The sequence below is a fragment of the Cupressus sempervirens genome, chromosome 11, assembly GCF_028749045.1.
Source record: "Cupressus sempervirens isolate cs-2001-9-10 chromosome 11, ASM2874904v1, whole genome shotgun sequence".
NCBI lineage: Eukaryota > Viridiplantae > Streptophyta > Pinopsida > Cupressales > Cupressaceae > Cupressus > Cupressus sempervirens.
In genome coordinates, this window is record NC_143128.1 from 275,235,101 (window position 1) to 275,257,948 (window position 22,848).

General features: G+C 34.4%; 1 protein-coding gene across 17 annotated transcripts in view; it reads left to right on the top strand.

Annotated features, from left to right (window-relative positions):
• LOC149529181 (uncharacterized) overlaps positions 1-22,848 on the top strand; it is a 272,432-nt gene that overhangs the window by 36,503 nt on the left and 213,081 nt on the right. For 9 of the 17 annotated variants that reach the window (XM_089811677.1, XM_089811680.1, XM_089811681.1 and 6 more), the window contains 3 exons: positions 12,624-12,715; positions 12,996-13,082; positions 13,603-13,649. In XM_089811677.1, coding sequence (XP_089667803.1) covers positions 12,624-12,715; positions 12,996-13,082; positions 13,603-13,649 — 226 coding nt within the window. Of the gene's footprint in view, positions 1-12,623; positions 12,716-12,992; positions 13,083-13,602; positions 13,650-22,848 lie in introns of all 17 variants that reach the window. The other 8 variants (XM_089811676.1, XM_089811678.1, XM_089811679.1 and 5 more) reach the window with 1 other exon arrangement.

Sequence of the window (22,848 nt, forward strand, 5' to 3'; positions counted from 1 at the left end):
TCTCAAAATTTTAAGTAAAATTTGTACAATATTCCACCCAAGGTATTGCATATGCTGCTCATAAACTTTAATTAATATCCATGAAGTTTACACAAATTGAATATTTAGCTTAATATAAATTTATCAACAGTTTGCTACCAATTGGAAATTTAATATTTGAATTGTAAAAAATAAGCACCTAGAATGTCCTCAGTAATCTCTCACCACACTTTGACCACCCATTGGAATTGAATTAGTTTATATTTGGCTACGGTCTCCACAAATGTAATATCCGCTGCTACCATAGTAACGAGAATCAGAATTGTATCGGAATCGGCACGGCCGAATCAAATCATGAATCGGGGGTGAATTGCCGGTGAATTGGCAAATTTGAAAAAACCCTTTAAATGTAGAGATTTTAACAATTTAAGATTTATTTCATGCACCTTTTATTGAATATAACTTAAACACACTATAACATCATCAAATAGAAGTTGAAACTTAACATATATAAACATGGAAGTTTGTGTTTACCACATGGGGTAAAGAGCTTTTATAAGATAGCTTCACATCCAACACCTACTCCAAGTGCTTCAAAGCATATCACCCCTCTCGAAAGGCTTGCTCTGTTGTTCTCTCCATCACAGACACTCCATGCCTGCAACAACTTCAGGTCTCATCAACTGGTCAAACTTCCCACGACTGATAATCGCAGTGACTGGGGGTCTAGGGGGCAACGCCCCTAGCGGGGTCGAGGGGTAGCGCCCTCGCGGGGTCAGGCACGCTCCCTGTCGCGATACAAGGCGGGGTCGAGGGGTAGCGCCCCCTCCGCCAAGACCAAATTAGCACTTTGAAACCCACACAAAACTACATGGAACACAGTGTTTTTGTGATTTTCTTCTGATCCCACACTCTTTCTGGGAACCGTTGATGTTTTACTACCTAATTATGTCTTTCCCTTCCCTTGGGCATCGTCCGTTATGCATTCAAAACATTTTTTATTTGTTGTCGTTTATTTTATTTTATTTTATAACCTATGGTTCTTTTCTCTTCTCCTCTCTTTTAGTCATGCTTAACAATTAGAAGGCCCTTTAGGGTAATAACAAAAAGGAAAGGTAAAAAAGAAAGCAAAAGACATAAGTGATTTTTTTATTATTTCCAACTAAACATGCTTGCTTCTGGGAGCCGATTTTTGGCGATTTTTGATGGCGATTCAGGTGATTTTTTGAGTGAATCGCCGATACATGCGATTCACCCGATGAAATCGCCGATCACGATTTCCGACACTAAAAAAATCGGCGTGCATGAATTTGATCGTTGAATCGGCGATTCACGCGATTTCAGCGTGATTCTCGTTACTATGCTTGCTACAAATAGGAATAAATGATTGGAAATTGTTTCCACTACCTTCAATGTCCGTCCATTCTTGCCAAATAATAACTCTCCTGCTGCTACAGACAATCAACGTCTTGTCCTTCTTGAAATACGTGGCTACTGCAAGTTAGAAAGTGAAGTCGTCGACGTTGTCAAATAGTCTCTTGGCTCATTGGCTTTTAATGTTGGCTTCATAAACTTGCCATGGCCCTCAAACTCCTTTTGATAGTTTTCTCTATCAATCCTTCCGTTACTGCTTTGTCGATTCTAAGAATTAATCTAGTTTCATGATTGTACAGACATGACAATGAATGAACTGAATATATGTTAGAGTATACTGCTTTGCATTCTGTTAGGCCATTGGAAATTGATGAGAAGGTGATAGGAAGACCCTCTTTGATAACCTACTCAACTTCAATTATATACCTCTTACTTCCACTAGGTCAGAAAGGTTCTGACAAAAGGAATAGGAGTCTTCTACAATTTGCAAAATTGTTTTCAATAGTCTTCGATGCCTGCTTTCATCCTCTGCACCATATTTAATTTGAAGTATTTGGGTGTAACCCGTGAACCACCTTGAGACTGCTTTTTTTAATTAAGTGATTATTAACTCAAACACATTATTTAATTATTTTATTTCCTTGTATTTTATTAATTAATTTATATTAGCTCTTTGGAAATTAAGACTAATATAAAATAATTAATATAGCATGTATATATGTGTTATAGAAATGATTCTGGAGGGACATTACAGAGCTAATGTAGCTCTATTTGTCCTTGCCTTTGGTTTATTAAACGGTGGACCATGGATATTGATAAATGGAAGTCATTTTGATGGAACTAAAGCAGATTTTGTTTTTCGGTATACATTTTTGAAGGGCCTTTGTGAGCCCTTTTTTCATCTCTTTATAATGAGATGGAGGCACTCTTCTAGGCTTAGGTACATACCATTTGGGATTTAGAGCATAGTCTTCCATATGAAGTGAGGTGCTCATAATGTTTCCTTGTTGTGCCAAAATGGATATGCAATGCTCCTCCAAAAATCCTAATGTGGGGTCCTTACTATGAATTGTTTTTCATTTGCTCGAGCACTCTATCAAAGATTTCATAAAAATTTCCAAGGTTAGGATGGTTGGCATCATCATATGTTATCAATTGCACAATCGGGTCAATGAAGGAGCAAACATACGTGTTACAAAAATTAAAATCTTAAAATTGAAAAAAGAATAAAAATAGTTTACGATTTGGAAACATTAGTAAATTAATATTTAAGTTAAATAATCAAATCAGTTCTTACCTCATTGTGCACCACTAATAATCTTCAATAATTTTTTTGTTTCACACTTCTTCCTGTTAAGTTTGTGGATCTCTGATAGATAAAACTATTACAATAAATATGGGAACAATAGATGCTCTTACTTGTACCACAGTAGTGTAGAGTCGTTCTTCAAATAATGGTGATCTTTGAATTACTTATATGCAAAATCTTCTTCTCTATATGCTGCTGATTAATATGGAATGTATACTGTATAGGTTAATGATCTTGCAGGTTAGATCATAGAGAAGTACTAAAAGTATTAATAATGTTTGTGATGCAGTTCGCAGGGTCTGAGATGCCGTGGATAGATGTCTTTCACATCGATCTGCATTGCATTTATATAAGTTGTGCAACGGTTATGACTCGTAGAGTCATGACACTACGTGGCCTTTGGCCACGTAGGGTCATGCCTCTACAGGACATAACTAATGATTAGTTAATCAGTAAACCAACACAGCTTAACACAAGCAGTTGGCAATACCATTTACATTACTGCCATCGACAATATTACAAGGCAGTCTGTCGATATCTAATCTACCGACAATAGCATTAATCGCATGTTCATTGAAATCATTAACTCATATACATATGTGTGTATATATATGTGTATGTGTGTGTGTGTGTGTGAGAGAGAGAGAGAGAGAGAGAGAACAACAGTAATGATTATTAGATAAGTATGATACAAATTTTACAAATTTGCATATGACAGATTACTTCTATAGACGCTATACATCAACACTCCCTCTTAGCAAGGGAGAAGTAATATACCTTAGATTTCAAAATAGAATATCTAATTACTTTATCTGATATTAACACTCTGAAATAGTGACTAGTCAAATAATAAAAATCACAAAGCTATGAACACTATCATAACGTACATCATAATCTCTAATTGTTCGAAACAATATCTAGAGTAATCATAATGAATATGTTATCTATGATCTCTAATTGCCCGAAGCAATATCTAGAGATGTCCATAGTAATAACATAAAAATTTGTTACTCATTATCTCTAATTGCTCGAAGCAATATCTAGAGATCTCCATGATAACAAACGAGTTCGTTATCTATGATCTCTAATTGCTCGAAGCAATATCTAGAGATGTTCATGATAATAGGCCTATCATTTGCAAGATTGTCACCTTGCAAATAATTACCTTTCGAATAAATATGTCCATGAAAGATCTTCACCTTTCATTACATATCTGATGTGACTAAACAACAATAGAAGCATAAACTCACATGAATTGAATTTTTTTTAATTCAATATTCAATATTACAAATTAATCATACCAAGTTTTTCTTTGAAGTATTTCAACTTCACTTTAGCAAGGGGCTTGGTAAAGATATCAGCTATTTGCTCATTAGTACAAATGTACTCCAGTTGAATGATTCCTCGATTCACCATATCTCAAATGTAGTGGTGAGGAATTTCAATATGTTTGGAGTGATTGTGGAAAACCGGATTGGTTGAAAGCTTGATACAACTTTGATTATCACAATGAATCACAGTGGGATTCAAAGGTCTTTTGAACAAATTTGCTAACAACTTCTGTAGCCATACCACTTCTCTAGCACCCAAAGAAGATGCAATATATTCTTTTCGATGGAACTTAATGCAGCTGAAGTCTGTTTTCTGCTGGATCAAGAAACCGTACCAGATCCTAGATTGAAGCAATATCCAGAAGTACTCTTACGTTCAGTAGGACTGCCTGCCCAATCAGAATCAGAATATCCATGAAGTTCAATATTAAATTTATCATATTTGATTCCGATTTCAATAGTACCCTTTAGATATCTCAAAATGTATTTAGTTGCGTGTAGATGTATCCGCTTGGGCGCACACATAAACTAACTCAAGGTCTTAATAGCATAGCATATGTCAGGACAAGTATTCACCAAATACATTAAAGATCCAATAATTTGCTTGTAGTAAGTAGAATTTGTACGTTCTGATTTGATCATATCATCCTTCAACTTGTGTAGGTTTATTTCCATAGGAGTAGCCGTTGGTTTACATTCCATCATTTCAAATTTTGTTAAAATGTCAACTGTATATTTTACTTGATTTAGAAGAATGTAGTTATCCTGTTGTCAGACGTCTAATCCAAGAAAGTAGTTAAGTAGACCTAAGTCTTTCATTTCAAACTCTGCTATGAGTTCTTGTTTACATTTCTTTATGAGATGTTCCTCACTTGTTATCAACAAGTCATCAACATATAACACAAGAATAATCATATCATCACCATCTATCTTGAAGTATAAGTTAGGATCAGCTTCATTTTTAGAATATCCTAACTTCATTAGATAGTTGTCTATCCTTTCATACCACGCTCTGGGAGCCTATTTGAGACCATAAAGAGGTTTCTTTAATTTACAAACATGAGTTATGCTGTCATGAGTGCTGAATCTTTTTGGTTGCTTGATATAAACTTCTTTAATTTTGTCAGTTAGGAATGTTGTTTTGACATCCATTTGATGAACTTTCCATCCTTTGGATACTGCAATAGCCAAGATGGTTCTGACGAAAGTATATCTAGCAACTGGTGCAAATATTTCTTCATAATCAATGCCTTCTTTCTGTGAGAAACCTCGTGCTACAAATCTAGCTTTGCACTTTTCAATGCTGCCATTAGATGCATGCTTAATTTTAAATAGCCATTTGGAAGAAACAACTGATTTGTTTTTAGGTCTTGGTACAACATCCCATACATCACTTTTTAGTATAGAGTTATATTCTTCAATTATTGCTTCTTTCCAAGATTGATTTGAAAGTGCTTCTTTAACATTAGAAGGTTCAGTTTTTATAAGTTTAGTAAATAATGCAACATAACATGATTAATTTCTTGTTCTTTTGCTTTATTGAATCACTTCATTAGGTTCAACCTGATTTTCTTCTATCATTTTCCTAGCCCAAAGTGGCCTCTTTTTATTGTTGATATTTTCAGAATCTTCATGATTAGACATAGTGGAAGAAGATGGTTCAATATCATTCTCCCTCTCAATTTCTGCTTGTTGATTTTCATCTATTTTGAGAATAGATTTAGTAATGGATTCATCACTGTTTCTAGAAATATTAAAAGCAATATCTTCTTCAAATTTCACATCTCTGCTAATCTCAATTGTTCTTTGACCTGGAATGAAGACCCTGTATCCTTTTGTAGTTTCACTATATCCAATAGGTATCGCCTTCTTTTCGGAAGATTATAGTTTTGTTCTTTTCTCTTTAGGAATGTGGATATAAACTGGACATCCAAATATTCTTAGATGACTTAGATAAGGTTTAATGCTAGTGAATACTTCTTCTGAAGTGGTGTTCTCTAATACTATGTGTGGACATCTGTTTTGAATGTAGACTGCATTGTTAGATGCTTCAACCCAAAAAGAAGTATGAAGGTTTGATCGTGCATCATTGCTCTGATAGATTTGACAATTGATCTATTTTTACGTTCAACAACTCCATTCTGTTGAGGATTATAAGGTACAAAAAACTCCCTCTTAATCCCAACAGCAATGTAGAAATTTTTAAAAATATTAGAGATATATTCACCTCGATTGTCTAACCTTAGAATTTTGATTTTCTGTCCTGATTGATTTTCAATTAAGGCTTTGAATTCTTTGAATTTTGATAAAACTTCAGCTAATTCTTTTTGTTTCAGAAAATAGATCCAAGTTCTTCTAGTGTAATCATCAATAAAAATTACATAGAAGAAGCACCCGTTGAGAGAAGGTATAGGCATAGGACCGCAAAGATTAGTGTGGTGTAGTTCAGGAATGGATTTAGATTTGTGAACACTTTTAGGAAATGATTGTTTAGTATTTTTGCCTAAAGCACACCGTTTACAAATACTTAAATGATTAGTTTTTAGATTAGGTAAACCTTTCACAATTTTTCTTATGGATGATAATGCACGATAGTGAAGGTGACCTAGCCTCCTATGCCAAATTTCAGAGGAATTTGAAGTTTCATGACTAAGAGCTAGGTTTTGATTATTACAAAGTTTATAAAGACTTCCATCTCTAAATCCGATGGAAATGGCTTTCTTGATATTAGAATTCTTGGGCGAAGATAGAACTTTGTCCTTTTGGAATGTGATTCTGAATCTTTGATCAGCAAGACCAGAAATAGAGACTAGGTTTCTCTTTATTCCTGGTACATATAAAACATTTTTGAGTTGTAGTGTAATTCCTGAATTTAGGTATATTGAACAGGAATCAATTCCTTTAATAAGATGAGTAGAGTTATCGCCAATGGTAACTTCTTTTGAGGCTTGTTTAGAGAAGGTTTCAAATTTGTGTTTAAAATTGGTGATGTGCTTAGATGCTCCATTGTCTATGATCCAAGTGTTGTGGTTTGAGTTTAATTCACTTGAAAGGGCTAAGTAAAAAGCATAGTTTTCTCTTTCTTCTTTCTCTACACCCTCTCCTTTGATTTTTGCTAAGGCTGCTTGAATTTTCTTCTTTTCAGGGCAGAAGTTATGAGAGTGACCAATTTTATCACATTTAAAACATCTAACTTTGGACCAATCATGTTGCTTGTATGATTTGTTAGATTCCCTTTTGTTGTATTTGAATTTTCTTTTCTTGGTTGATATCACATGAGGTGCTTGAATTTCTGCCTCTTGATTTGTACTTAGTCCTCTTGAGACTAATTTAGATTCTTCTTGTGTGCATTCATTTTTTAACAAATCGAATTTAGGGAGTTCGGATCGAGAGCTTAAACCTCAAATAAATGTTTCCCATGATAGAGGATGACCTCTTAGTGCTATTATGTTTTCTTTGTCATCAACTCGATTTTCCACTGTTGCAAGTTGATCTTTTAGTTCATAAATCTTTAGAAAGTATGAAGTTATATATTCTCCATTTTTCATCTTTATATATAGTAGATCTTGCTTTAGGGTTAATAATCTACTAGTATTGTTGATTTCAAATGTATCTCGAATAGTGGAGAACATTTGAAATGCAGTTTTGAGACTAGATATGGATGGAGGAATATGATCTTTTACAGAATCTATTATGATCTTCATTGCTTTATTATTTTGTCTTTTCCATGTTACTTTCTCTGGTTCATTTTTAGGCATGGATATGTTTGATTCAATATATTCCTCTAATTCCATTTCTCTTAATATTATCATTGCTCTAATTTTCCATGATGAGAAATTAGATGCACCCTCAAGCCTATCTTATAGCCTCACATGATTCATCATTTTAATAATATAATTTAGCTTTTAAAAAAAATTGAGATTTTAGATTTTATTCTGAGTAATAGCTTTTCTTATCAGAATGGCTCTGATACTACGTCAAGTTTGTGGATCTCTGATAGATAAAACTATTACAATAAATATGGGAACAATAGATGCTCTTACTTGTACCATAGTAGTGTAGAGTCGTCCTTCAAATAATGGTGATCTTTGAATTACTTATGTGCAAAATCTCCTTCTCTGTATGCTGCTGATTAATATGGAATGTATACTGTATAAGTTAATAATCCTACAGATTAGATCACAGAGGAGAAGTACTGAAAGTATTAATAATGTTTGTGATGTAGATCGTTGGGTCTGTGATGCCATGGATAGATGTCTTTCCCATTGATCTGCATTGCATATATATAAGTTGTGCAACGGTTATGACCCGTAGAGGCATGACCCTATGTGGCCAAAGGCCACGTAGGGTCATGCCTGTACGGGGCATAACTAATGATTAGTTAATCAGTAAACCAACACTACTTAACACAAGCAGTTAGCAATGCCATTTACATTACTGCCATCGGCAATATTACAAGGCAATCTGTCGATATCTAATCTGCCGACAATAGCATCAATCGCATGTTTATTGAAATCATTAACAATTCATATATATATATATATATATATATATATATATATATATATATATACATATATGTGTGTGTGTGTGAGAGAGAGAGAGAGAGAGAGAGAGAGAACAATAGTAATGATTATTAGATAAGTATAATATAGATTTGCATATGACAGATTAATTCTACAGACGCTATACATCAACACTTCCTATAGTGTGTAAGCCTTTGGCTATCTACCTCAGTTTGAATTAACCACCATTAGTTGTAAAGCCTCTTAGACCCTCCTAGACCTCAATCATCCTCTCTAACAAAATGAAGTAGCTAGCATGTCATGTCCCCTTTCTAGAGTGGACATCAGAGACGATAGAGTTAGCCTATCAGGGAGTCTCGTAGGCTGGCAGTGGTGTTTAGAGACTTAGTTAGGGTATACAATGTTCAAATCTGGAGTTTCAGAGAGTAGGAGGGCAGTTGAGAGCAATTCCTTAATTGTAGGAGGAGTTTCCTACATTTTAGGAGGTGGAGATGGGTTATAGTCTTGAGTCTCAACGAGATCATTCTATGGTTTCAGTTTCGGGAGATTCGGAGATGTTCTTATTTTTTAGGAGTATCTCTAATTTTGAGGGATAAGACTGTCAATTATTTCAGATTATATGGCATTAGTCACAGGAAGTGACAAGTTCAGTTTCACCTTGTAGAGGTGTTTTGGCTATCAGTTCACTATTTGGGAAATATTTTAATATATTTAAATATTCTCTTAAGTTAGCATTTTAATAATTAAAATAAGGCTAAGTTATAGCCATTTTGGAGTAATAAGGGGTTTTTTGGCATCATCTAGGTGAATATCCCTTGGTGTAATAGCTCATTGGAAAGGTCTTGAACTTTTCTAAATATTTCTCTTTTAACTTAGAGCATTTCGGTGAATGGATTTCTTTCTATTGGGAAAAAGGTCATTTTTTGGATACTTGACGACTTTAAAAATGAGAAATATATTATTTTATAGCCCAACGCCACATGGGGACACTTTTAGGGTTCGAGCTAAGTTTGGTAGGTTATAAGGAGGTAAAGACAAAGTTCAAAGGCATTATTGACATATTACATTTTAGATTTGTGTTTTGGGCTCTGATTGAGCTTTCAGCATTTGGGATGCCAAACCCACTTGCTTTGCCTATTTGGGACGTAGCCCCCAAAACAGTGGTTTGGATTCTTGCAGTCAGAAGCATCTTGGAGATTGTGCATTGTTTCTTCTGGGGAATGCAGTACCAAGTCAGAGTTTTAGCTGGGATTTGGGTATTTTACCCACGTGTGGGCACTTTGTAAGTGTACGGCCGTGCCTGGCAGCCATCTACTTTTCCACGTACAGCATTTGAGAGCTGGATTCTGGCCGTAACTTCCTTCTGGGCTCATATTTCACCTTCACACCTTTAGGTTGGCTTTATTCTTGGTTGTAATGCTGTGAATATTATTGTAAATCTTCATTTGGTTACATTTTAGGCATATATTAAAAAAAAAACTGCTTGAAGTGACTTTGCTTTAAATTTATTTGGAATACATTCTCAGAACTGGTTCATGTTATTGTACTTCTGTTATTACTTACTGAAAAATCATCAAAAATATAAAACAGTCAAACCCTTCTGCAACTTCTTTCTAGCTCTGGAAGAAAATTTTAATAAATAGGAAAAACAAATTTAAAAATATAATATTACAGCAGATCAGCGGAAGAGATCCATCAGGGATCTTTCATAGCATATCTAGTATCTATGGGCTTTTATTTCTTGGAAAGGTCCAGAACAAAGCAAATGAATTGTGATGATTCCAAATGAACATCTGCACAGATGTGGCCTGTAGCACCATTTCTGTTACCCTATCATTATACATGTTTTTTGTTTCACACTTTTTAGTGTGCTTGGTTTTGATCATCTACCTCACTCTGAATTAACCTTCATTAGTTTTAAAGCATCCCAAACCTCAATCATCCTCTCTAACAAAATGAAGTAGCTACAATATCTAGTAGCCACAAGCTTTTCTTCCTTGAAAATGTAATGAAGAAAAGAAGTGAAGTGTGATGGTTGCAAATGAACGTATTTACATTTCTAGTCTTTGGCACTATTGCTTTTACCCAATCTATGTTTACAATGTCCTTCAAGCCTCAAGGTATTGTTCAATGCATAAACTCACATGGTCCAAAAATGTGCTTAAAAACAGCCTCCACTATCAAGCCAACTAGATTACACACATGGGTTGAATCAGTCACTGCCTACACAAAATTAGAGGTAATTTTTAATTTTCATCCTTCCTTTACCTTGAACAACTTAAAGTTCTATGAAGTAAAGATACAATTGAACTCATGACTATAACATTGATGAGTGGCTGATATGTGATATATGTCTACCCATCCATGATGGTAGAACATCCATTTCTTATCCAACCTTGATCATCTCTTTCATGAACACATTGACCTTTTTTATATTCTCTATCAAGGAAGGTGGTGCATTGCATATGTTTTCTCGGTGGGACAAATGAGAGACAAAGAACTGTTACATTTTTGAACATCTGTTTAAAGTATGGTTAATGTGTCATATGAAATGGTATTGAATGAGCATGAAAAAAGCTAGCAACAGAAAAATGAGTCACATCTTGTGATTGCATGCTAAATATATTAAAAATACTAGTGGTTCTGTTTTTTCCCTTGGTATAAGTACAACTCGCTCCTTGAATTTCAGTCCATGGATCCTATAGACAATGACACAGCTGGCTGCAAACTCTTTGGTGGAATTTCTTTGTTTCTTGTTGCCCTCTCCACCCCCTCCATATGCATTCTAGTTGTCTTAGCCTTCTCACTTGGAGTTAGAGCTTCCCAACATTTTTCACCCTTTGACCATCTATCCACAAAAGATGGCAATAAACTCTAGGGCATCTGCACCTACAATCATTTTTTTCATAAATGGCATAGCCATAGTCTATTTCTGATGGATTTTTTTATCTCTTATTTGTTAAGTTGTGATCCAAATTGTTAGAGAGGTTTTTTGGGGTTATGGGTCTTTCGCATAGGTTTTGAGGATTTAAGGACATTCAAATAGGCCTGTACTTGTTGGCTTTGCCATACTCCTATCCCCTGAATAGCCTCCAGTGGCTGCCATACTTTTATAGGTTCTAGTTCTGCTTCTTTGTTTGCATTTGAACTTCAACCTCTTCATTATCACTACCATGACTGCTACACTTGGATTTGGTTTAAAATTTGGAAGAGACCTGCCAGTCTCTTCTATTTGTTACTTTTTGAAAAACACCTAAGAAAGTGCAAAACAAATCTAAGATGATGAATACACCTATAATGTAATATTATACAGGCTTATATTGCCTTTTGCCAAAAAAATACCTATATTGAGTGGATCTGATGCCCAAGTGGCTTCTTTTAACTTTTGTTCCGCTCGCTGGTTTTCAATACAAGTTTACAAATGTTAAAATGAGATAGGTTTTTCTTTCCCTTTTTTTAATTTAAAAAATGTATTTTTTAAAGTCTTATTGGGAAAATCCTGGGCCCTAGGGGATGAGTAGCTGTCTCCTAATGTACCCTGCAAAATATAATGTTTCGGAAACATATTGTTCTGTTTTGGAGGGAATGGGGGGATGTTTTCTAGGTGTCCACTTTCCCCTAAATATCACCTATAGGTTACTTGGGTACTAAGGCAGGGGGCGTTTCCTTTGGAGCACTGGTTTCTTCTTGCTTTTGGATGCTGTTATTGGCAAATGTTTACTCCACTGGTGTTCAATTTGGTTAATTTTAGATGTTAATATATTTACAACATCTACCTTGCCATACTACCTAAAGCTCCTTGTTACTTGTCTACTGACCTTTCGAGTCTTCGTGGATTTTAAATCTGATTCTTTTCTATCTCGTGCAGTTCACTTTTACTTAGATTTCATCACTGCTCGCGTTGTTTCCTTTGGAAAGTTTGAATTCTTAACGTTTATCTTGACCCTTGTCCATTAATTCTTTCTGCTTGTCTATGATTGTAATTGTATTATTATTTTTGACTTTTGATGAATGCACGGCATATTGATATAATCCTTTTCACCTTTTTAATAAGATTTGGGACATATATCTAACTGGGTCTTTGACATTATTAATGAAACATAGGCTGTCTTTGATGGCGTGCACGCCTGGAAGGGGAAGATTGACAGCCATGGAAAGGCTTCTATCCAGTGGCAGTTCAATGGAACCATCATCAGGTGATACTAATATTTAAATATTGTGAAAAACTCCTCATGAGGGTATTTTCTCCTTGTTTCTGTTATTTTAATCGAATGGATCTGGCAATTAAAGGGAAGAGTGTTCATTACATTACAGTTAGAGGGAAAAGTGTTCATTAGGCATCTTTCTTTCTTGTTTGATATGTATCTTCTTGGTAATTCATTGCAGTATGCTTTTTCTTGTCAAGAATGTCTGGTTAGATTTCTATTGCGGTGGTATGGGTGTGAACACCTTATGAACATTTTCATGTTTCAGCAGAGGAGGCTATCCGCGAGAAATTAGCAGCTCAAGTTATCCAGAAAGAAATGAACGAGGCAGATGAGGCCAATCTTTTGGAGGAAGAGGGTATCTGTGCTAATGTTCTCGAGCTTATTTTGGACACATCAACTCTCAATGTTGTTTGAAATTGAAGTTTATTAATTATAGCCATGTCTTTTCTCCTTATCTGCTATGTTTTCCCCATTTTTTTCTTTAAACTTCTATACCAATCATATCATATGCTATTGTTTGTATCATTTTGATTTGAAGTTATTTCATGCATTATTTTATAGGATTTATAGGAATTAGCTATAGAATGAAGCTTGCGGTCAAGTTCGTTTAGGATTTTTTTACCATGCTCAAGATTTCATAGGCAAAGAACTTCTCTCTATATAAATAGAAATTAAAATAAAAAGAAAAAGAAATTATAAAGTCTTCAAATTTGAGTGATATTGCTTGGGTTTTATCCAACGTCCTTTGAGCATTATGTAATTAGATTGTCATTTAGAAGTCACTGCTGTGATGAGCTCAAATAAAGGATTTTTGCAAAAGAAAAAACAAAACTTGAAAATTTTAGTTGTTTCTCACTAATTACTTGGTTTTGCAGACATGCATGTCTTTGAATGGAAGCCACTTACAGATCCTCTGAATTTGGTAATGCATGCAACCTTAAATTTTTTTGCCAATAGATTTTGTTGTGCTAAATGTAGATGGAACAAACTGTATATTCTGAGAAATGTTTCCTTTTTACTTCTGTGGGTAGAGGGTTAAGCAAGTCACATTAGAACAGTAGGAAATTGGCTGTTTAAAATAAGGAGAGATGATTTTTCCGTATTTATGATGTTTGCATGTACATGCATATGCTTCTGGTCTCTTTGGTGCAACCTTATTATTCTAGAGTTGTATTGGTATGATTCAGATTAATTACATGCTATTTTACCACTTTTTGATGCACAACATTAAGATGGAGCAACGATATTGATACACTATAAGACCGACATATAATTGCTAGAGAAAGCAAAGGATTTGATTTATGAATAAGAGCATTAAGGCAGTGAGGATATTACGATAATAGATAAGAGTCTATTATTAGTTAATGGTAATCTATTGTATATATTTAGTTAGCTTTAGTTAGTTGTAGCTTTTTTAGCTTTCTTTCAGCTAAAATAGAATGTTTCTATTCTTTGTGATCGTTTCCTAAGGAAACATCGTTCCATTCTTTTGTATATAATGACCTCTTGGTCTCTATTAATAATAAGCAAATATTTTCTAATTACTTTGTAATATGGTATCAGAGGAAGGTTTTTAAATTTTTTCGAAAATAATTTCTTTTTGGAAATTATGAGTAGCTATTTTTCGAAATAACTTGTCGGAGATATTTTAATTCAAACTGGGGTTTTCATTCAGAGAGATTTGAATGTAAATCACAAGCTGGGTTTAGGACTAATGGTTTTCTGTACATTCATGTTTCTCCCAGGTGCGATCTTTTGCTGTATTTCCACGTTCTACTGAACGCAATTTCCAGTCATTTCGTGTGTGATTTTTTAGTGCCTCTTTGTGCGATTTACAGGGATTCCAGACACGAGTCACAGTCTTATCATTGGGCTTTTGTAGGAGCTCATTTTTAGAGCCGTTTTTCCTGCAATCATTCTCCAATATTGCGCGCCTGTTACATCCTTCATTGGTGTATATTGTGCCCTATTCTGCAACTCAGTCCTTGCACAATCTGTTTTAAGAAAAACTTGATGTTTTTGCCTTCAAACTACCATTTTTCTTGCAACTTTGACCTCTATGGCTGCTGGCTAGGGTTTTGCTTGAAACCCTAAATTTTGAGCTTGGAATTTTTTGACTTGGAGATTCTTGGTGTGTTTTTCGAGAGCTCAATTGGGTTGTCATTTTTTTTTTGGGTGCCTTGATTTTCGAGCCAGTGGATCTAAAAACCAACATATTCCTTTTGGTGTTTTTGATCTCTCTTCTAGGTCACTCTACAATTTTTGTCTTTTATTTTGCCTCGAAGAATGTGCCTTCACAGATTTTCACATTTTTCATTGAAAAACATGCCATGGCATCTCTGACAAACAATGTAGAGCACACTAAGCAAACGAAATTTGCCTTTTACACCTTCATCGCTAAAAGAACTGCAAATCATGTGAAGTCGTCTGCTTGGTACATTGATTCAAGTGCCTCTTGTCACTTCACTCATCTCAAAGACTGGTTCACTAACCACTTGCCTTATTCAAACTGTTATTTTTGGTGGCGGATAAGAGTACACTATTGTTGGCAAAGACAACATTCAGATACAATCTACTAGGAGGAATCCCATTTTCCTCAATGTGTACTACATTCTAGTGATGGAACTAAATCTACTCTCAGTCAATCAGTTGCTGCGACATTCTCCACAGTTGGATGTCACCTTCAGTTCACATCAGTGTACCATCACTGATAGGGCGACTCAGTCTATTGTTGCAGTGGGTCTTGAGGATCATGGTCTTTTCCAACTTACTAATTTTGGTGATTTTCGGGACTTAGCTATGATTGCTCGACGGTCTTCTGTTAGCAGACTTTGGCATAAGCGATATGGGCACTTAAATGTGCAATATCTCTCGTAGCATGCTCGGGATGAATTTGTTCTTGGATTGCTAGGGATTTAGACTCAACAACTTGGAGTTTGTGATGCATGCCAGGCTGAGAAGCAACATTGCACACCCTTCAGAAGTGGTGATTCATGGCGAGCTTCTCATGTACTTCAGCTTGTTCATGCCAATATTTGCAGCCCTATGGCCACTCCTTCTGTTCTTGGGTCTTGGTATTTTTTGTTGTTTGTTGACAATTTTAGTAGAAAAATGTGGGTGTATTTCCTTAAAAAGTAATCAGATGCATTTCCTGTATTTCAAAAGTTTAAACCTTTACTTGAACAAGAGTTTGGGAAATCTATTATTACTCTTAGATCAGACAATTGGGGGTGGGGGGGTATTTTGTTCTAATGCTTTCTCTAGCTTCTTGGATACTCATGGCATCAAACGCCAGTTAACAACACCTCACACACCACAACAGAATAGTGTAGTTGAATGTTGGAACTAGACAATCACCGAGATGACTCGATCTATGCTTGAACACAGTCATGTTTTGAAGAAGTTTTGGGCAGAAACAATCAACACTACAGTTTATCTTTTGAATCGGTCACCCACAGTGACGTTCAAAAGTAAAACTTCGGAAGAGGTCTGGTCAGGTCACAAACCCAGAATTAGTCACCTAAAAGTTTTTGGCTCCCTTGCTTTTGTTTGGATCCCTGATGCGGCACGCACCAAGTTGGATGCCAAGAGTCATGTTGTCCTACATATTGTCACCACAAAATGTTGGTAACAACATGAAATTTTTTCAAGTTAGTTTCACATATCTCTAAGTTTGAATTTGATATTCAATTGCTTAATGTTGATTGATCGATCAATTTCAATTCGTATATCAAATCGTTTTACTGAAGGCTTTCGTCAAGTCTTTTTCGTTTTGCTTTCTATCGAGCCTTTGCTTGATTTTTGAAGCCTTCATCGTCCTTTTGTTTGCTTTTGAGTTTGCGTTTGCTGGTTTTTACTCCTTTAATTTTGCTCATGTCATGGCTTTCGGTTTTTCGTTCAATTCAGCCTAACTTAGAGCTCAATCGAAGTTGTCAGTCAAGAGTTATGGTCGTTTTAGTGCCTCAAAAGTGGACCTTTTTGATGCAACAACACAAATTAAAAATATCGTGTTATATTTTTAATTTGACTTTCACTTTTTGAAAAATATAACTTAAATTCACTTTTTGTTATGTTTTTAAGTTACTTTAACTTTAAAATTTTCACTTAAAGCCACTATAGTGCACTTTATGTTATAATTTTAAGTTGAGTTACTTTTTGATTTTTCACTTAAAGTGACTATATAACTATATAGTTTCAGTTTAATTTTTGATTTCTAAATCAAATGCTCATTTAAATGTTACTTTTTAAATGATATTTATATGTTGTATTTTTAAATATGATATATAAATATTGTTTATGTCCCAATTAGTAACATATTTATGAAATTAAGTTGATTAAATGACTTAAGTTTATAAAGTGGACCTTTTATATACAATTACATGTAAAATCCATCAAAAGTGGACATTTTATATGTCACTTCATATAAAGTTCAACTTGGAATCATAAGTGGACCTTTTTGATGTCATCACATCAAAAAGCTATCAAAAGTGGACCTTTTTGATGTCATTGTATCAAAAGGTAAGTTTTTATGTCTTTGCATCCAAAATGTAAGATGTAACTTAAAATATGCTCATCACCCCAAAAGGTGCGATTTTGATCACTTGCATATTTTAAAACATCCTATGCACCCAAAAGGTTCGATTTGTTAAAGTAACTAAGATTGTTTCTGCAAATGTATAGTCATTGCCATTGTAATTGATGATTTCCAAATGCAGATTTAGATCGCATATAAATATGAGAGGAGACATGTCTCTACCCAAAAGGTTCGATTTGTTAAAGTAACTAAGATTGTTTCTGCAAATGTATAATCATTGCCATTGTAATTGATGATTTCCAAACGCAGATTTAGATCTCATATAAATATGAGAGGAGGAGACATGTCTCTATAGTTAATCACCATTTAGTTTATAAATAACTATATTTTTTAACATATATATAATATTAATATATTAAACATATATGTAATATATTATTATATTATTATATTATTATATAATAATATATAATGCATAATATATATAATACATATTATATTACATATATTATATATATATATAAGATACTTATCTTAAGGACAATTTTATCATCAATGAGGTAGCTTTAATGAAATCAATCCAATAGAGGCTACAACAAAGCCATGTCCAGAAGCTTATGTAAGTCATAGACATACATACATACATACATACATACATACATACATATATATATATATATTTTCTTATCAATAATATGAGACATAAAACAATATTCATATAAATCATGAATACAAATATTCAATGTAATGTGTATATCACTTCGACTGATGCTATACTTCAACACGATTTTCCTTGTTGAAAGTTTTAAAAATATGCTATGCACCCAAAAAGGTCTGATTTTAACTAAAACCTTGTTTTAAAATGTGTATTGTCCTCCAAAAAGTCCGATTTTGAAGAAATGCATGCATTTGCCTTCCAAGAACCCGATTTTGATCATTGAGAGAGATTTTCTTGGTGGATTTGTATGAAATTTTCTCAATTGAAGGCGTTTTTGCTTCGCAATGAGTTTTCTTGCTTCAAGAATGGATTTATCATGCTAAATATTGTTTTTGGAAGCTCAATTCTAGGGCACGTTTTTAAAGAAAACTCCAAATACATCCATTTTTGATCAACGTTTTTGCATGTAGATGAATCGACTTGGTGTTTTATGGTTATTACATTGCATTGTGATACAAATCTCCACCTTTAAACTCACAATCGATTTGATCTTTCTCCTTGGTGAAAAGCATTTTTCACTAAAACACTTCCATAGCATGTGCTTTCAAAAATGTTGGATCTTGGAGCATTTTTAGGGCACATTTTGGCATCTAGCACACAAAATGCCTTGTTTTCTGCCCTTTCCCATTTGAATTTTCAAAGTTGGAAAAAGTCTTAGCATTTTTGGAGAATTTTTCAACATTGGAGCATCTTTTTCTTTCATTTTTGACACTTAAACTTCATGTAAGTGGACTTCTTCTTTGTTGCTATTTAAATTGTGCTTATCTCGCTGATTTTATGCACATAATTGCTTGATAATTGCCACTTGTTGAAATGTATGCCATGGAAAGTGCATTTTTCCTTTAAAAATGAAGAATTTGTTCATTTTCATGTTTTTGGTTCTCTCCCAAGTTCCAATTTCGAATGTGTGTTGAAGTGCTTTGCATCTTGGCATGTTTGAGTCACTTTCCAAAGGTACGTTTTTCTTTTGTGTTTTTGTGTTTTTGTGTTCTGTGCTTGCTTTTCAGTTTTCTCCACTTTGGAGAAGTCACAAGTTCTTTCCCAGGAACTTGTTGTTTCACTTCATGTGAAAGCATTATTACGTTCCATATTCTGTTTCCATGCCACAACATTTCACATCTCATTCGACAAATGCGATTGCATGTTTTTCATCTCATTCACTATCCGGACATGCATGCAATCCCATTTTTCGATTCCATTTTCACTCATCTCACTTTCTGCATCCATTCATACGGCACGATTACACGAAAAATCTTACGTGTAATTGCATCCAAAAGGTTTGATTTTGATTAAAATTCACTTTTGAAAAGTCAAAAAGATGTCATTTTCATCTTTCATGTACTTTGACTTCATCTTTTCACCAAAGGTGACTATAGAGCTTGTTATCGCTCTTCCATTTTCCATTTTCATCTCTCCATATGCATTTGCGCCTCCATGAGCAAATACATGTTTCTGCATTTTTCCATGCTTCCCATCTCATCCTCCATTCGCACTTGCATGTAAAGTGCATCCATCATCCACATTTGCATCTCATCTCACCTTTCATCTCTTGTTACATGTTGCACTTACATGTACTCATTTTTCATGCAATAATGCTTTGAAAACCCTAAGTTACCTTTGAAAATCAGCAATCTTCATTTGCATGCATTCCCATGCATTCCACTTCCACACATTCTCATTTCATTCTGTCTCATTCCATCTTCCATTTACCTTCACAACACTTCATTCTGCATTCCGTTCATTTCATTTTTATTCACTGCATATGCATATGATTTCTTTTTGAGATCATTTCATTGGATCTACAAAGTCTCCAATCTGTTTCTAAATCTTTGTTGCTGATCACAAATCAACTTGTATGGCGATTCCATTTGATTATGCATTTATGTTTTGAGATTTTTGTATTGTAGTACAAGCACAAGAAATGTCCTCACCATCAAAATCCAAAGGCATAATGAAATATCAATATGATAAAGAGTTGGCTCATGTAGCTTCCTCACCAGTCATATCTATTCTTGATAACGTGATGGACACGAAGATTGGTCATGTGGATGTGGCTGATTTTCTGCAAAGAGTTGAAACTCCAGTTGGCCACGAAATGAAGTGTATCAAAATAAGTAACATTCACTTGGTGTTTACATTTCCTATGGTGGCCATAGAACTTGATTTCCTTCTCGAATGTGCACGACATTTTGTTAATGTTTTAGCGTCAGTAGAAGTAAAACATTGATTATTTGATATATTAATCTGTGTTTATGTTTTTCAGATAAATTATTATTGGTGATTCTTATATATATATAATATAATATATTATGAATTATATATCTTATATATATAATATATATGATATATGTAATATAATATGTATTATATATATTATGCATTATATATTATTATATAATGATATAATAATATTATATTATATTACATATATGGTTAATAGATTAATATTATATATATAAGATGAGATATGCATATAGTTATTTATAAACTAAATGGTGATTAACTATAGAGACATGTCTCCTCTCATATTATACATATATAAGATCCAAATCTGCATTTGGAAATCATTAATTACAATGGAAATGAGAGTACATTTACAGAAACGATCTTAAGTTATTTCAACACATTTTACTCCAAAGACAAAGACTATCAAGGACGCTGACAACAAGGTTATCATTAGCCTTGATTCTGAGGTCATTGAACAAATTTTCATGGTTACACATAAAGTAGAATGTGCAGATTTAACCAAGGAATCATCTTTGGCATGCTAGAATGGGCAAAAGGATGATTATCAGAAATTTGTCAACTTTTACTAGTTAGACAATAAAATGAACAACTTCTCCAGATGGCCTAAGACTGTTCTTAGTCTAACTTCAAACAAGAATATAATGATCTCATCATCCTTCTCAGCAGAATTTGCGATCTCAAAGATTCTACTAATTTTGAGCCATGGATGTATAAGTTCATCTCTCAAATAATGGAAAACAAAGAACACATCTTTTCGGGAGAGCTCATCAGCACTGCACTTTGCCAACAGATAGGCAACGTGGGAACTTCAACGCTCTTCTACATGAACTCTTACCTTGTTTACATTGCTATTGCCATGGGAATTTTCTTTGGTCTCTCAACGAAGGGAGATCGTCTTTAGGTTCCCAATTGGGATTACAATGACCAAAAAACTTTCAAAAATAGCAAATTTCAATACAAAAGAGTCCAAGATACCTTCTTTGGGCATTTTTGGTGCTTGTTCAATAAATAGTTATTTGTCAAAAGAGTATCTGATGTAGCATGGGAAAAGGTGAGCCAATACGGTTGTATTTTCATTCAGTTTCCAACTTTCTCATACTTGAGAGTTGGGTATTTTAAAGGTGAACTGTATAGCTAACCTAGGAATGCTACAGATCGAATCATCTTGATGGAGCTAGCTAGACAGCTCATGGATGTGCAGAGTGATCAACATGCTATGCATAGGCCTGGTTTTGGCATTACCTCAGCTAAAACTTTGGCTATTGGCAACTATTTGATCAATTTTGTACCTAAAGCAAAGAACATGGAAGCAGAGTTGTAGTGATCACTTTGAAGAAATTCAAAGCGAGATTACTTTGATTACCGAGAGATGAATTCTCAAATGAAAAGAGCTTACACTCATGTTCATCGCATTGAAGACATCTGGATTGATATGAGGACAAAGCTTGACATCATGAAGATGGGCTACTATAGATTAACTCTGCAGTAGATAATTGATCTTAACATGTTGGAGATCCCTTCAGATTTCCAAGTTGAAGATGTTGGCAACATCCTTGATCCAGAGTTTCATCAAAACGACTTTGATAAGAAGTGACCTTTTCCTATTCAGTGGCAACAAAAAGAAAGTACATCTATCATGGATAGAGTTCAATCCATTTTAGTGAATACTAATAAATGGTTGAAAAATAAAGGCCTTAAAAGAGTAAATCCTAAGATGGGCTTGGATTGTGGAAGTTTTGGTCCTCTTGGCAGGAAGTCACAGCTAGAAATCACAGGGAAAGATGGTGCCTCATCTTTTGATGCTAAGGGTTCCCTCAAATTCAAATTGAAGGGTGGAAAAGGAGCCAAATCATCTTAAATCTTTGAACCAATTCAAGAATTAGAGGAAGAATCAGAAGAAGAACTAGAGATAAAATATGATAAAGAAGATTCAGACGAAGAAGGGGAAGCCATGATCATATCTCCCCCAAAGCCTGCACAAGCTTGTGCACCGTCTATACATGAAGAATCTTTTCTGCATGAAGTAGATGACGATGTGGATTCATTCTCCACTATTTTCACTCCTATTCTAGTCTCGGAAGTCAATACAATGGCTCTTACTATTTCTTTTTCTGCTCCTCGCATTCTTGCAAGTGAACAATATGAACATTTAGCAAATGTGTTTGAAGATTTTCCAACTCTTACAAGTGGTCAACTTTCCCAACTTGACACGTCTTTGACAGGTTTTGAGCTTTTTATGACAGAATCTTCTCAGTATGTTCCTATGCCTTCAACTCTATAGACTGAATCTTGTTCTGTTACAACAGAAATACAATCTGGATTAATGCCAATGGTCTCCACTGTATTTGCTTCTATGGATAAAGGTTTCGGTCTGCCTACATGGTTGAACAAAATAACAACGAAGAGAAGAAAAGTGGTTGTTCCTCCGAAAAATCTCCCTGTTAAGAAGACCAAATCCAAATCTTTGAAAGAGAAGATTGTTTCAAAGATTTTGGTTGATTCAGACAAAACCAAGTTTGTTGAAGTTGTTGAGCTCTTGGTGGACAAACCTGTTGAAGAACTTACTCGTTCTCATTACAAGTTTACTAAGTTTGAAATCGGGAAGCAATCACGTTTGAGTTA